At 39.8% G+C, this 13,822-nt stretch overlaps 2 protein-coding genes across 5 annotated transcripts in view; one reads left to right on the top strand and one right to left on the bottom strand.

Moving 5' to 3' along the window:
* The window catches only part of Scaf4 (SR-related CTD associated factor 4), a 59,254-nt gene extending 55,730 nt beyond the window's left edge, over positions 1–3,524 (top strand). For all 4 annotated transcript variants that reach the window (XM_026393549.2, XM_026393547.2, XM_026393548.2 and 1 more), the window contains exon 20: positions 2,039–3,524. In XM_026393549.2, coding sequence (XP_026249334.1) covers positions 2,039–2,976 — 938 coding nt within the window. In that variant the 3' untranslated portion in view covers positions 2,977–3,524. The remainder of the gene's footprint in view (positions 1–2,038) is intronic.
* Positions 3,525–5,544: 2,020 nt separating this feature from the next.
* On the bottom strand, positions 5,545–13,271 carry Sod1 (superoxide dismutase 1). Its single transcript, XM_026393568.2, has 5 exons — positions 13,112–13,271; positions 9,276–9,366; positions 7,658–7,727; positions 6,746–6,863; positions 5,545–5,757 (listed from the first exon to the last, which is right to left on the bottom strand). The coding sequence occupies exons 1-5, from the start codon at positions 13,181–13,183 to the stop codon at positions 5,650–5,652; spliced, it is 459 nt and encodes a 152-aa protein (XP_026249353.1). The 5' UTR covers positions 13,184–13,271; the 3' UTR covers positions 5,545–5,649.
* Between the last annotated feature and the right edge of the window lie 551 nt (positions 13,272–13,822).

Here is a 13,822-nt window from a genome sequence, read left to right as displayed (position 1 = left end):
CTGGAATACAGTCTAGGTGGTGGTCCTATGTGTATTCGTTGTCCAGGAATTTCCTAACTACAGTCTGAGGGGACAGATTAAAATCTGTCCTTTTGCTGTTACTCGGTATACTTAAAATTTCCCCAGCCACCAAACTTGACTTCAAATCTTGCTGGGTATTGAGGGAACAGGAGGAATTGATTAAGATCGTAATTATCAGAAATGATAAAACTGCTCTTTTTGTAAATAAAATATTTAGTGTTAGGACTATCTAAATAAGATGTATGGAATAGTAATTTCAGTAGTTAATAGAGAGGCACTGAACCCATTCTTACTTCATTTGATGTCAAGTGGAAGTGACAGATATCACTGCTATGCCTATTTTATAAACCTGAATACTGGGGCTGGGGTTGTGGCTTAGGGGTAGAGCTCTCGCCTAGCATGTGTGAGGCACTGGGTTCCATCCTCAGTACCACATAAAAATAAAACGGTATTGCATCCATCTACAACTAAAAAATAAATGTTTAAAAAAGGGGGGGGGTATGTGTCCAAGATCACTCCTGAGAAAGTTTATATTGCATAAGTGTATTTCTGTTTAAGCATTTAGAGGGCATTTTAGTAAGTGCCAAAACTGGGCAGCGTTCATGGCTCAGTGGTAGACACTTGCCTCGAGTACAACCACCCCAAAAAAGAAAAGTTATAAACTAGATATCTACGTACACGTTTCAGGTTCACTTCAGTGGTTAAGCCTGATGAAAATTGGATCACGTTATGAATAACAAAAACTGAAGAAGAAATTCTCATTTATTATATTAATTTTTTATACAGAAATTGTAGAAACATAGAAAGACTTTAGTTTGCAAGTTATAACCTAAAATAACATGATGGGGGTGGGGGGGGGAGCTGAAAAACTGGTACTAAAGTATTGAGTCATTTTTCTATTAATTACACAAGCATTTCTATTGCATTACCAGCTCATAGCATAAACCATAACTTGCTCAAAAGATTTTCTGCAGTACAGTGGTAAATACCATGTTCTGACAATATCTGGAGCACTTTTTCAATTATCAAAGTAACTCCTGGGGCTGGGATTGTGGCTCAGCAGTAGAGCGCTTGCCTAGCACAGGCGGGACCCAGGTTCGAGCCTCAGCACCACATAAAAATAAAGATGCTGTTTCCACCGAAAACTAAATAATATTTTTAAAATTCCCCCCCCCCTTGGGAGTATTTACCTTATATTTGAAAGAAAGAAATTAAGGGAGATTTGGTGTCTATTATGTAAGTGGAGAACCAAAACAAATCCTTACTTCTTTTCACTATGATTATAGATGTTGAATCGTTGAATTTGTGTGACTCTCAGACTAGAATGAGAAGCCCTCATGTAAATGAGAAAGTGAAACTAGTAAGTCATTCTTACTATAACAGCATCAGTTTATTCGTCTTGGAAGAATGAACACCTAGCATTATTCAGCAGTTTCAGCAACCTGGCAGGTTACACATTGTGCTATTCTATGAGGCATTTTAAGATGATAGACTGTAGCATAGAATCATTTTCTCACTGGATTTTCTGGGTCAGTGGCCTCGTTTTTTTCCTAATCTAGTAGTTATGTTAAGACTTAGACTGAGATTTTGTTAAGGGTACACCTGAAATACCCTTTGCTTGGCTTCAGTAGTTATTGCTGGTGAATGCAATCCTTTCTGTCATTAGGTTTTAAAACATGTTTCTCTAATGTATTTGGAGTGGTGAAACAGCTTCTACTGAAGCCTGCCGAAGATTTTGACCTACTCTTCAAAAATTGGTGTATTTGTTTTCTTTTCCAGTTTACTTTTGCCTCCGTCTATATACTAGTTACTTACAAAATGAGTCATTAATAGATTCCTTGCTTTAGGTACTGGACCCTCACAGTGGATGTGGGATGCATTGGTACAGACTGATACATAGCATGAAAATTAAGATTCTAGATTGAATTTCATTTTGCCTTTAACTGCACAGATAACAGCTAAAATTAGAAGGCTGTCTTCTGTGGCATTTACATTTTTTATTTTTGTTGTGTTTTAGGCACTCAAGGAGTCACTCCTGGTCCTGTAATCGGGCTCCAGGCACCATCTACTGGTCTTCTGGGTGCACGACCTGGCCTCATCCCACTCCAGCGCCCTCCAGGAATGCCTCCACCTCATTTACAGAGATTCCCTCTGATGCCACCCCGCCCCATGCCACCGCACATGATGCACAGAGGTCCACCACCAGGACCAGGGGGCTTTGCAATGCCTCCACCGCATGGAATGAAAGGGCCCTTCCCACCACATGGCCCTTTTGTTAGGCCTGGTGGAATGCCAGGGTTGGGGGGCCCTGGGCCAGGCCCAGGGGGTCCCGAAGACAGAGATGGAAGGCAGCAACAATCGCAGCCACAGCCACAGCAGCCACCTCCACCACAGCCACAGCCGCAGCAGCCACCACCATCACAGCAGCCACCACCAGCCCAGCAGCAGCCACAGCAGTTTAGAAATGATAGCAGGCAGCAGTTCAATTCAGGTAGAGACCAAGAAAGGTTTGGAAGAAGATCTTTCGGAAATAGGGTGGAAAATGACCGGGAACGGTATGGGAACCGTAATGATGATAGAGATAATAGTAATCGTGAAAGGAGAGAGTGGGGAAGAAGGAGCCCTGACCGGGACAGGCACAGAGACTTGGAAGAGAGAAATAGACGCTCTAGTGGGCATCGAGACAGAGAGAGAGATTCTAGAGATAGAGAGTCTCGTAGAGAGAAGGAAGAAAACCGAGGAAAGGAAAAGCCTGAGGTGACAGACAGGGCAGGTGGTAACAAAACCGTTGAACCTCCCATTAGCCAAGTTGGAAATGTAGACACTGTTTCAGAACTTGCTAAGGGGGAGGCCGAGGCCACAGTGGTGAAACCTTCCGAAGAGTTACCTGCTGAGGCTACCTCATCCGTTGAACCCGAAAAGGATTCTGGCTCAGCAGCAGAGGCTCCTCGTTAGAGACTGGAATTTGTCCCAATGTGACAGTGACACTTCTGGAGTGTAGAGCTTGAGGTGTACAGATGCTGTATTATATTTGCTCCTGCTATATCACAGCCCCGCAGTAGTTGGTGGGGAATTGTAAAGCAATTTGATTGCTTCCCTTCTATTTAAAAATAGCCACAAAATAACAAAAAATACTGAAGATATGAATAAATATTACCCTTTTTGCTGTAACTTTTTAAAAGTTTTGACTTTAAAAAGTTTACAAATCGTAATTAGAAGTGCTCTCTATTTTTTTTTTTTTTTTAATTTAAGACAAGGTAACGGTGAAAGCTCCTCAAAACAATAGGGATGTTTTTAATAAACTCTATTTTCGTAACAAACTTTAATGTGTGCTATTCTTCCTACACTGCATTAAGGTAGAAAAGGATTGTTCACCATCAAAGTTTGAGCTCTTATGTATTGGAGTCTAAATTAGACTTGTTTGATGGAAATACAATTTTATGTAGTTACTCTCAAACACTATCATTTGTAATTTTTTTGATTTTTAGCATTTTAATCATAAGTTTAGCAGTTATTTGAAAAGCTTGTTAGTGTTTGCAGTTCAATCAAGGTTTTTGTTTTTTTTCCATTGGCTTTGTGGTAATGTCCTAATTAATTTGTAAAAACATTTTATTTGGAGAGAAATTCATTCCCAAATCATAAAATTGTACCATAAAATTATGTTTACCTTGGATATTACTTAGGTTTTTTTTTTTAATCATCCCATTTTTTCCAAAAAGGTAAAATGAAATCAAGGTTAACATTTGCATCCTGAAAGCTTTTGTCTTATTTTATATAAGGACTTAAATGCAACCTATTGTTTCTTATAAGCCTTGCCTGTTGCCTTTCTTTACTGTTTTAATTTCCCTGTTGCTCAGAGGTAGGCTGAATTTTTTGCCACATAAAGTGTTTTATCTCTTTTGCCTATAACTGTTGGGCTAACTGGGAAAATGAATTTAAGTTATTCAAGAAGTATCACTTGAAAATATTTGAAACCAAAACAAGCCTTCATAAGAAGCAGTACAGAAAAGCAGAAACATGAAACTGCTTACCCAGTCCTCCTAAATTCTTATACTGTCCTAGTTTCCTAGTGCTGAGTAGGTGACTTTGTTTATCTGCATCCTCAGTGAAACTACATTATTTTACTACTTCTCAATAAGATCTGTATTGACGAGGATCATGTATTTAGGACAGCCTTCTGCCCCTGCCTTTAGAAAAGTCCATATCTGTAAACTTCAATTACAAAACTTTTCTTTAGTTTTGTGTTGCTCCAACTTAGGAAGTTTTGAAGCACTAACTGAAACTCCTTCCAGATTTCAAGGACTTCGGTGTTCCTGATTCCAGTTTAAGCTTCTACTTCCAGTTCAAAGTATTTTAGACACCACCCCATTTGAACATGAAAACAAAAGCAAAAACACTTGACTTTTGTAGTATGACTGCACTGTCCCTGTATCTGAGTCATCCCACAGGAGCAACAAACTACATTAACAAAATCTGGAAATACTGTTTAAAATTCTCTTATCTGAAGGCCATCTAACCACTTAATGAGCATATTCTTTATCTCAAATCTGAACTTTGGGAACAGTATCTTTTTCAAATTTAGCTGTTCTAAATGACCTCTTACATTTCATAAAGTACATATTTATGGTAGAGAAACCAGGAATAAACTACAATCCTATCAGAAATCTTTATACAATTCTTTTAACTGTCATCCAGATAGTCACGAACCTTAGATAAACACATTCTTTCACAGGTACATACATATTTACATCAAAGGAAGAGAACTGATTTCTCTAATTCACTCAATTGCAACTTGGGTAAATTAAGTAAATTCTTAAAGACTGTTTTAACAGCCAGAAAAAATATTTCCCTGGTTCTACCTGCTAGTACTGTAGTATCATGAGAGGGCCAATCTGAAGAAAACAGATTGTGCCAACTTCCACTTTGTAAAGTTAAATCATTCTGACAGGTCAATTAATCTTAGCTAACTAGGTGTAATTAGCCTTTTACAAGTCACTAAAAATTATGAAAGGGCTTTCTTAAACCATACTACATGCTTTTGAAAATAAACTTAAGTAATTTATGAATCAAAATGCTAAGTCACTAAGCAGGGAAATTCCCCTAAAGCTGACAAAGGACAAATTTGGGTTGCCATAGCTAAAGAGAGAGCTGCTAAAATTTTTAGATTTTGATGCCCTCTCAAAACGTTTTGAAAGTGCTATGAAATCTTTAGTATTACTACATCTGTTCAATTCATGTTCTATGTATAGAAGAGTATCTATCAGAGCTTAATTTAGAATTTTGATTTGGATACTTTAATAGGCTCAAAATAAATGTCATCCTTACATAGGGTGTTTATTCACAAGCTTGAATGAGAATTGAAGAGACTCAGTGAGTTTAATACCCACATGTGATAAGTGGTAAAATATGGAGATTGTTAAAACATTTTAATTGAATGAATTTTATAAAACTATACAACATTTCCAAGTAATCGTAAATCATTCTCATTACAACACTTAAAGCAATTAAAAAGAAGTCACACAATTACACTTTTAAGATTACAATGTTTAATGTTTATCAAGTTAAATTTCTACAGCTAGCAGGATAACAGATGAGTTACTGGGACTCAGACAACATGGAAGGGAATGTTTACTGCGAGATCCCAATTACACCACAAGCCAGACGACTTCCAGCATTTCCTGTCTTTGTACTTTCTTCATTTCCACCTTTGCCCAAGTCATCTGGTTTTTCATGGACCTTTAAAAAAATTTAAGAACATTTAACTTTGGGCTATCAAGTAATATAGAATCTCTTCCCAACAATGCTCTAAAAGACTTCTAAAAATCATTTAATATTAGAAAACAACATGTTAAAATAATCCAACTATCAAAAAAAAACCACAAAAACTAACATTTATGCTAGGAGTTTCAAAGTAGAAACTACTAAAAAGTTTTTTCTTGTTGGTGCAAAGACAAGTTACCTTTAAACACTAGGTAAGTGTTGCTATTTCAGAAATACTGAAAACCCAAATGCCACATGGTCTTCATTCTCCATAAAAAAACAGTAACCTTAGTTATAGTAAACCTACCAAAAATTTCATGCCTAATGAACTGTAGACCTATAAATAAGAAAGAATCCTAAAACTATTTAGCAATGGTATTTTAAATTTTGTACATTAAATGATTTTTCTGCTTCACCAATAGGGCTGAAGAAAATTCTAAGGATAAAGGGTCCACTGAAAGGAAGTGCCTACTGAATGTTAACTGCCCTGACTGAGCCTTTCCTACCAGGTGGTGTGCATGAAGCAGATGCAGCTTCCAGGGTAACTTGGGAGGACCGCTCCATATGGCAGCCTACACACGTTTGACTCATTATGAATACTCAAGTCCATCCCAGATTTTAGATTCAACAAAATACTCTATTTACCTACAAGGGGAAACAATCATGGCAATAAAATTTGGCTGCTTTAAAACTAAAAACTACTATCTCCCCAATTTGATCTGATACGGCCAAATACAACCTGCTTTTTACTGCACCTTAGCAGAACAGTGTTCTTAACTGACCTAGATATATTAATTCATCTTCACTGTAGACATTGAATAAAATACTTTTCCTAATCTGAACTAAAAGTACAATTTATGTGAATTTTTAAAAACCAAGACTAACCACTGAGAAAATGGTGAAAAGATACATGACTATATGTTAGAAAAAATCCTATGCATATCCTTTTTATATGAAAACTTACCACCATTGTGCGGCCAATGATGGAATGCTCTCCTGAAAGTGAGATCAGAGAATCTTCAATGGACACATTGGCCACACCATCTTTGTCAGCAATCACATTGCCCAGGTCTCCGACGTGCCTGGCATTGAAAAATTATCAGATGGATTAGCACTGATTTTCACTTAACATCAGAGGATTCATGTACTAAATTAAAACATGACTGAGTCAAATAAGGCAGACTAAGAGGTATGTATCAAAAAAGATCACTTTTCCAGATTGACAAAATTCTGAAAACATAAATTTAAAAACAAGCTGAGAAGGAGTCCTGGGATGGGGGCAACCTCTAATTTCAGAGATAAAGTACCACATAGTAAACTCAGCTACTGAATTATCCTTCTCAGTTAATGATTTCAGAGATAAAGTACCACATAGTAAACTCAGCTACTGAATTATCCTTCTCAGTTAATGGAACAATTAAGAAAGCTAGGCCCCTAGGCCTTCTGTTATAAAAATAATCTTGTCCTTAAACTTAATATTCTGAAAGGTCTTCAGAAGACACACACATACAAATGGGGGTCTCAGCTAATTTCCAGCATGACATTTTTATCTACAGAAGCTTCCTAGGTAGACACTGATGCTTTCCTTTTCCAGTGGCCAACAATACTGTTATTCTTGACATTTCCTGTATTAGTTCCCTTTGGAACTTGTATTAGTTCTATATTCAATAAATGCTACAAAACCTAATTGTTTTAAGTGTTCCCAAGTAATATGCCATTTCAGCATAAGGGGTGGGGAAGCTATGTGGAAGACAACAAATTCAAAAGCACAGGGGACAACACTCAATCATCTTGCTTGGTTTTGCAAGCGGTACACACTATCAACGCCACAAAACATCACAATTACTTCAGAGGAGCTCAGCATCTTGCAGCTCACCTTTCTTCATCTGATGGCCCACCATGTTTTTTGGATTGAGGATTAAAGTGAGGACCTGCACTTGTACAGCCTATTTATAAAAGAAAAAAAGGGGGGGGGGTCAGCTAGTTTATCAATCAAAATTCCAAAATAAATTATAAAAAGAAAATGATCATTGCCAAAACTTCCGATAGAGAAAGCGCTGGTCTGCGTCATGATTTCTGGGATAATAAAAACAGGAAGCAACAGCTTGGTATGAACACAATGGACTGGGATTCCAACTACTGACACTAGTCAAATTAATATCCTTCTCTGGGTGTTGGCTTCTTCACAATGGAATGGTAGGCCAGACAACTTCAACAGGTCTTCTAGGAGTTAAAATCTCATGTTTATGATCCTAGCTTTAAGAAGGTAGCATGTCTAATTCCAAAAAATTTATCTCTTAAGCAACATATATCAAAAGGCTCTCCTGGTTTGTCTGAGGCTTTTACCTGGTATAGGCAGAATATTAAATAGCACCTTTGTGCCACACCCAGATGCGGCATTCCTGTGCACCAGAGATGTTATTCACAAAGAACACAGCCGTGACAGCCCAGGAGCTCCTTTCATGATAGGCTTTCTCTATTCAACAACCAAAGGAAAGCTTCCATTGTTTATAGCTTCTACCCAGGCAGGCCCCAGGGAGTACCACACAGAAGAAGACAGCAGGTTATGGGAAGTAGTTTACCAAGTCAAAGCTACACAACGATCACTTCCCAAACCAGAGGTAGAAGCAAGTTGGGAATTTTAGTCATTACTGAAACCAGTAAAATCTGGTCACTAAAATAACTATTTGGAAACAAACCATGGTACATTAAAAACAAGTTCCAGCAAAATCAATCAAGAACTCATCCCAAATCTATAAACATGATTGAAGTTCAGATTATAACCCAAATATGGCAAATGATCACCAAATGCAATTTAATCTGTAATCTTTCATTAATTTGCTCCTAATCCCAAATTAAGAAAATGAAACTCATTCCAAAGCACCAGGTCTACATACTATTTGTAATCATGTCCCAACAGGGATCTCAAGTTGGGTGTGAAGCTGTTCCAGGGGGTAATGCAAACAAATCAGGTGCTGTGCAGGAAGCTCCCATCTCAGCTCACAAACACCTGAGATCATTACCCAATACAAGAAAGGAGCTTTTACTTGTTTCCTATTGTGTTCTTAAAAAATACAAGATAAGGCCAGGGGCAGTGCTCCAGAGGCCGAGACAGAAAGGTCAAAGCCAGCCTTGGCAAAAGCAAGGGACTAAGCAACTCAGTGAGACCCTGTCTCTAAATAAAATACAAAATAGGGCTGAGGAGGTGGCTCAGGGGTCAAGTACCCCTGAGTTCAATCCCCAGGATGTACCCCCCCCCCCGGCAAAAAGCACAAACTCTACAAAATCATAAACTCCTTTCTCTCCCCTTCCCACACGTAAGTAGTCAAATACCAGTTTTGTGGCTAATTTCCTTAAGGCTGGCCTTAATAATAATTTTATTTTAACTTGACCTTCAAAAAAAAGTTGAAGGTTTTTATCAGTGAGGGGTTACTCAGTCCTATTTGCCTTCCTAGCTCGAAAAATTATGGTCAGTGGAGCACTGCAAAACTTACCTTGTGTGTTATCTCCAAACTGATGGACGTGGAATCCGTGCTGGCCTTCAGTCAATCCTGTAATGCGTCCCGATACCACAACTTTATTTGCCTTTATTCAAAGAAAAGTGCATTAAGTTTGAGAATACAAGTACTTTTGAACAAAGACTTACTTACAGTTGACTTACCTTTATTAACACAGTAAAGTGATAAAGGCAGACTCCCACTACTTCCCAGCCAGTGAGAACCTCCTTGTTCTAACATTGCTGCTCAGGATTAAGTAACATATAAAAAGCACATTACAGAGCAGCATAACACAGCAGGAAGGTAGTAAGCACCTAAATGTCAAATGTGTGTAATGCACTTTGTAGGGTGTGACTCTTGCAATGAATATGTAAATATGACTAAGTACTTCTTCAGTAATGCTTCTGAAGAGGTTGTATTTGTACAGTGAATACACAGGTACATAGCCAACCTTTTTTCTTTTGCAGTGCTGGGGATCAAGCCCAGAGCTACATCCTCAGTCCCATATCAAACTTTATGAACCCAAAACAGTGTGTGATGGTGCACACCCATAATCCCAGCAGTTAGGAGGCTGAAGCAGGAGGGTCAAAGGTTCAAGGGCAGCCTCAGTAATTTATCAAAATAAAAAGGGCTGGGGGAATAGTGGTAGTGGTAGACCACTGCTGGGTTCAATCTCAACTACCATACATGAAAAAATTAATAATCTAAAAAGAGAACCTCAAATCATACACTCATTATTAGCCCTTTGCTCTTTCTTCATGCAGATATTCTTCCTTGGGGCAAACAGTTGGGTATTTAAAAAAAAAAAAACCACAAAAAAACCACCCAGCAATATCCAACTTGCTACCCCAGGACTCATTCTCTACTCTAAGTTCACTTAGTAGTCAGACAATATCCTACCCTGAGAGAACATACTCTTTTTTTAAAGTCTTTTTTAGGCACTGAAATCTAGAAACCTTCCACACTAACAAAAAGAAAGGACAATAAAATCACTAAAGTAGTTGGGCTAGGCATGGCCTATGCAATACCAGTAATTCAGGAGGCTGAGGCAAGAGGATTGCAAGTTGGAGGTCAGACTCCGAAATTTAGTGAAACCTTAAGCAACTTAATGAGACCCTGTCTCAAAACATAAAAGATTTTAAAGGGGCAGAGGATGTAGCCTAGTAGTAAAGCAGTCAAGTTCAATCCCCAATACCAAAAACAAAAATAAAAAAAGCAAACCACTGAACTAAGCAGAAAAAAAAAGTAGTATGACATGCCATTCAGGCAGTCATACCAGGTAATGGTACTGCATCTAGAAATTAAGGACACTACTGTCATAGCTCAGGTCAAGAACTGAAATAAAACATAAGACAGGAACTACATCACACTGTAATACATATGCTAGTATCTTTGTTTTTAGCTTAGTTTGTTGTTGTTGTTTATTTGTTTTAATAACCAGGATCAACAAGTATAGTTCTCCTCCCCATACATTTCATAGATACCTGCACATACTACCACTACTGTCCTCTCTGTAAAAGACTATCTACTTGAAGACTAAATATCTACTAAATATAATTCATGTATTAAATAATATTCTCATAGTGTAATTACCAATTATAAAATATAATTGGTAATTATATAACATTGTTATAACGTAATTATAAATTACAAATTTTTTTTCTCTAGTTCGGAATCTTGTTTAATTTTCCATCTGGAAACACAGCTCAAAGAAACAATTCATACAATAGCAATTCATACAATTGCCCTTTTTTGTTCTGAAAACAGGAATTATGATTCCTCTATGTACAACCTTTAATTCTGGAAAAACTCAAATGTGAACACTTCCTCACCCTGAAACAGAGAATCACCAGGCAAAAAGGGCAGGTTCTTTCAAACCCCAACCCACACATGGGCAATGCATACAGGACAAGTAAGTAGTTCTTCAGAAGCAGCTGTACAGTTACACCCTAAGGGACAGGCACCACTGTGTGTAACACTGACATGGGAAGCAAAAATGAATATAAACTGCCCCAGTCCAGTGTTGTCTTGGGTTAATGAAAGCTCAGTATGAGCACATCTCCAAAATTTTCAAGGTGAAAAGTTCTGATTTTTTAAAGTGGGCAACTAAACCAAAATTTTAAATTTGAAAAAGGCCAGACCAGTTTATAGCCAAATTATTACATCTGCCAATCTGTAGAGCTGTAATGTTTAACTATCCAAGGGTCTTTATCAAGTACAAAGGGCACCACCAATATGAAGTTTGGAGCTTAACTAAACAATGTGATCAAGACAGGTGGAAAACCATCAGGAAACTGAGTTTGGCGGGTCTTCACATTTTCCAATGGCTAGAGGGAAAGGATCCCTCAGAGGCTTCCTAGGATTCTCCAGCAGTGGTGAATTACACGGGGAGGAGAAAAGGGAGACAAAACCAAATCTGACAAATGAAACACAGCCAAATGGAGTCAAATACCAAAGAATCTTTTTCAGAAAAGGTGGAGACCAAAATACTCAAATACCAGGTTCTCCCTAGCATACACTACTTTGCATACACTTCTATTCCTGCCCACTCACATTTCTGTAAACCATTTTGAGGACTAAATCTCATTCATATATTAAATCTTCTCTCATGATTAAGCCAAGCACAACAAAACCTTCAGTTGGTAACATTACTATGGTCTGGCGACAGTCTTATCACAAGTTATCTTTCTTGCAGAACAAATATTTTGCAAACATTATTGGCAATGAATATTTCAGAAAATGTTTATTTTACAAAATTTGTTCATGAATTTATCTTTGAGAGATCCCACCTTAAAAAAAAAAAATTGTCTGCCATTTGGGCAACCTGGCTGCTAGTAGAGGAGTGAATTTGGTTTAAGGAATGCTCTAAAACCTGTTATTAAGTACCAATTTCATGTAATGTAAACTCCAAGTCTCTTACCCCACCCACTATTCTTAAACAACAGTTCTCAAGGATAGGTGCACATTAAAATCATTTGGAAACTTAAAAAAAAAAAAAAAAAGCAATGCACGAGACAGACTTTTATATTCTTGATCGGGGATGGGCCTTTGGTATCTATATTTCCTAAAAGCTCCCCAAATTAATTTACTGTACAACCAGAGTTGATCATCGTTGCCCTGGAAAATTTCCACAGTTAAATCTCTGGCCATCTTCTTGTCCTTGTGGCCCGACCACGACCAAGAGACGGGCCAGCACCATCCTGCAAAGTACCACTTCCGTTCTCTGTTGAATAGTCTTCTTTTTCATTATAAAAATACAAAAACCAATCTTAGCTCGAAAGCTGTTAAAGACCGCGGAACTCAATTCGCAGAACCCCAATCCAGCGCACTCAAGTCGGGAAGGCAGCCCCATGGAGATAATGCATGCGACAATACTCGGGAGGACCCAGCTGCCCCGGAAATCGGACTGCGCCAGTGTGTCCAAGAAACCCACGCGAGCAGGAAAAACACCGCTCAGGGAAGGGCCAGCGCCACTTCACAGACGACCAGCCCCCACCCTGGCCTCCAGACGGCCGCTAGCGGAGGCCGAGGCCCCGCGAGCAACCCGCCTCCCCGGCCCGCGGCTATCTGCACCAGCCCGGCAGGCTCTGCCGTTCTCCGCCCGCACCCCCGCCCAGACCGCCGGCGGCTACACGCCGCAGCGCGGGCGCGCCCCGTGACTCAGCACTTAGCGGACGCACGCGGACGCCAGTGCGGGTGCCAAGGTCCCGGGCGGAGCGGACCTCTGGGCCGGGGGCGTGGCGATGGCGGCCCGACCCGGCCCGCTCCCAACACAGGTGCATGGGCTGGCGGGCGAGCAGGGCCTCGCCGCGGACCTACGCCCCGGGCCTTGCCTTCTGCTCGAAGTGGATGGTGCCCTGAACCGGGCCGTCGCCTTTCAGCACGCATACGGCCTTCGTTGCCATAACTCGCTGGCAGTCCGATTCCGAGCGCGGCTAACGGAGCTGCAGGCTACGAAGCGGGAGACGCCGGCGCAAACCGGAGTGGAAGCTTCGCGGCTGCTTTATAGGCTGGAGTCCCCAAGGCCCGCCTACATTCTATCCCGGAACCAATCGCCGGCCGCGAGATCTGCCTGCCCCCTACGGCGGCTTTAGAACGCGAGTGGCCATAAATGCTAAGGGGCGGGGCCGAGGGCCGCGCTGAGAACCGTCCTCCGCGCAGCACCCGCTCAGGCCGAGGTTTGAAAAGTCCTGAAACCCGAAACCCGGGGAAAACGGCTTCTCCTTTCCGAAAGATGTGAAGTAGTTCTCCCTGGAAATCTGCAGCTGCTTCGTCTAGACATGTTGTTAGTTATGAGTGACTGTGATCATAATATCTCGTTTGCTGTTTAGAAATTGGAATGTTCCAAAATGGATGGCTTTTTTTTTGTAGTTTTCATTTTTTTATTCACAGTGCTTTTGGCTTTGTGGTGTTGTGTATAAAGTCGATATTCCTCAATCCCTGGCTCCACCTTTTCATCTTTACAATTTTCTTAATCTTTGCCCCATACTGTTACTTGTTTGGCTTCATATTTGTGTCTGGCCAGGCCAAAATCCTAAAGATGT

This window comes from Urocitellus parryii, chromosome 2 (genome assembly GCF_045843805.1).
Source record: "Urocitellus parryii isolate mUroPar1 chromosome 2, mUroPar1.hap1, whole genome shotgun sequence".
Lineage (NCBI taxonomy): Eukaryota > Metazoa > Chordata > Mammalia > Rodentia > Sciuridae > Urocitellus > Urocitellus parryii.
This window is presented reverse-complemented; position numbering and strand designations above follow the sequence as displayed.

Coding starts and splice junctions, on each gene's coding strand:
- Sod1 (XM_026393568.2), bottom strand. CDS start 13,183: ATGGCAACGAAGGCCGTATGCGTGCTGAAAGGCGACGGCCCGGTTCAG. Junction 9,367..13,111: donor CCATCCACTTCGAGCAGAAG/GCAAGGCCCGGG, acceptor CTTTGAATAAAG/GCAAATAAAGTTGTGGTATC. Junction 5,758..6,745: donor TCATTGGCCGCACAATGGTG/GTAAGTTTTCAT, acceptor ATTTTTTTAAAG/GTCCATGAAAAACCAGATGA.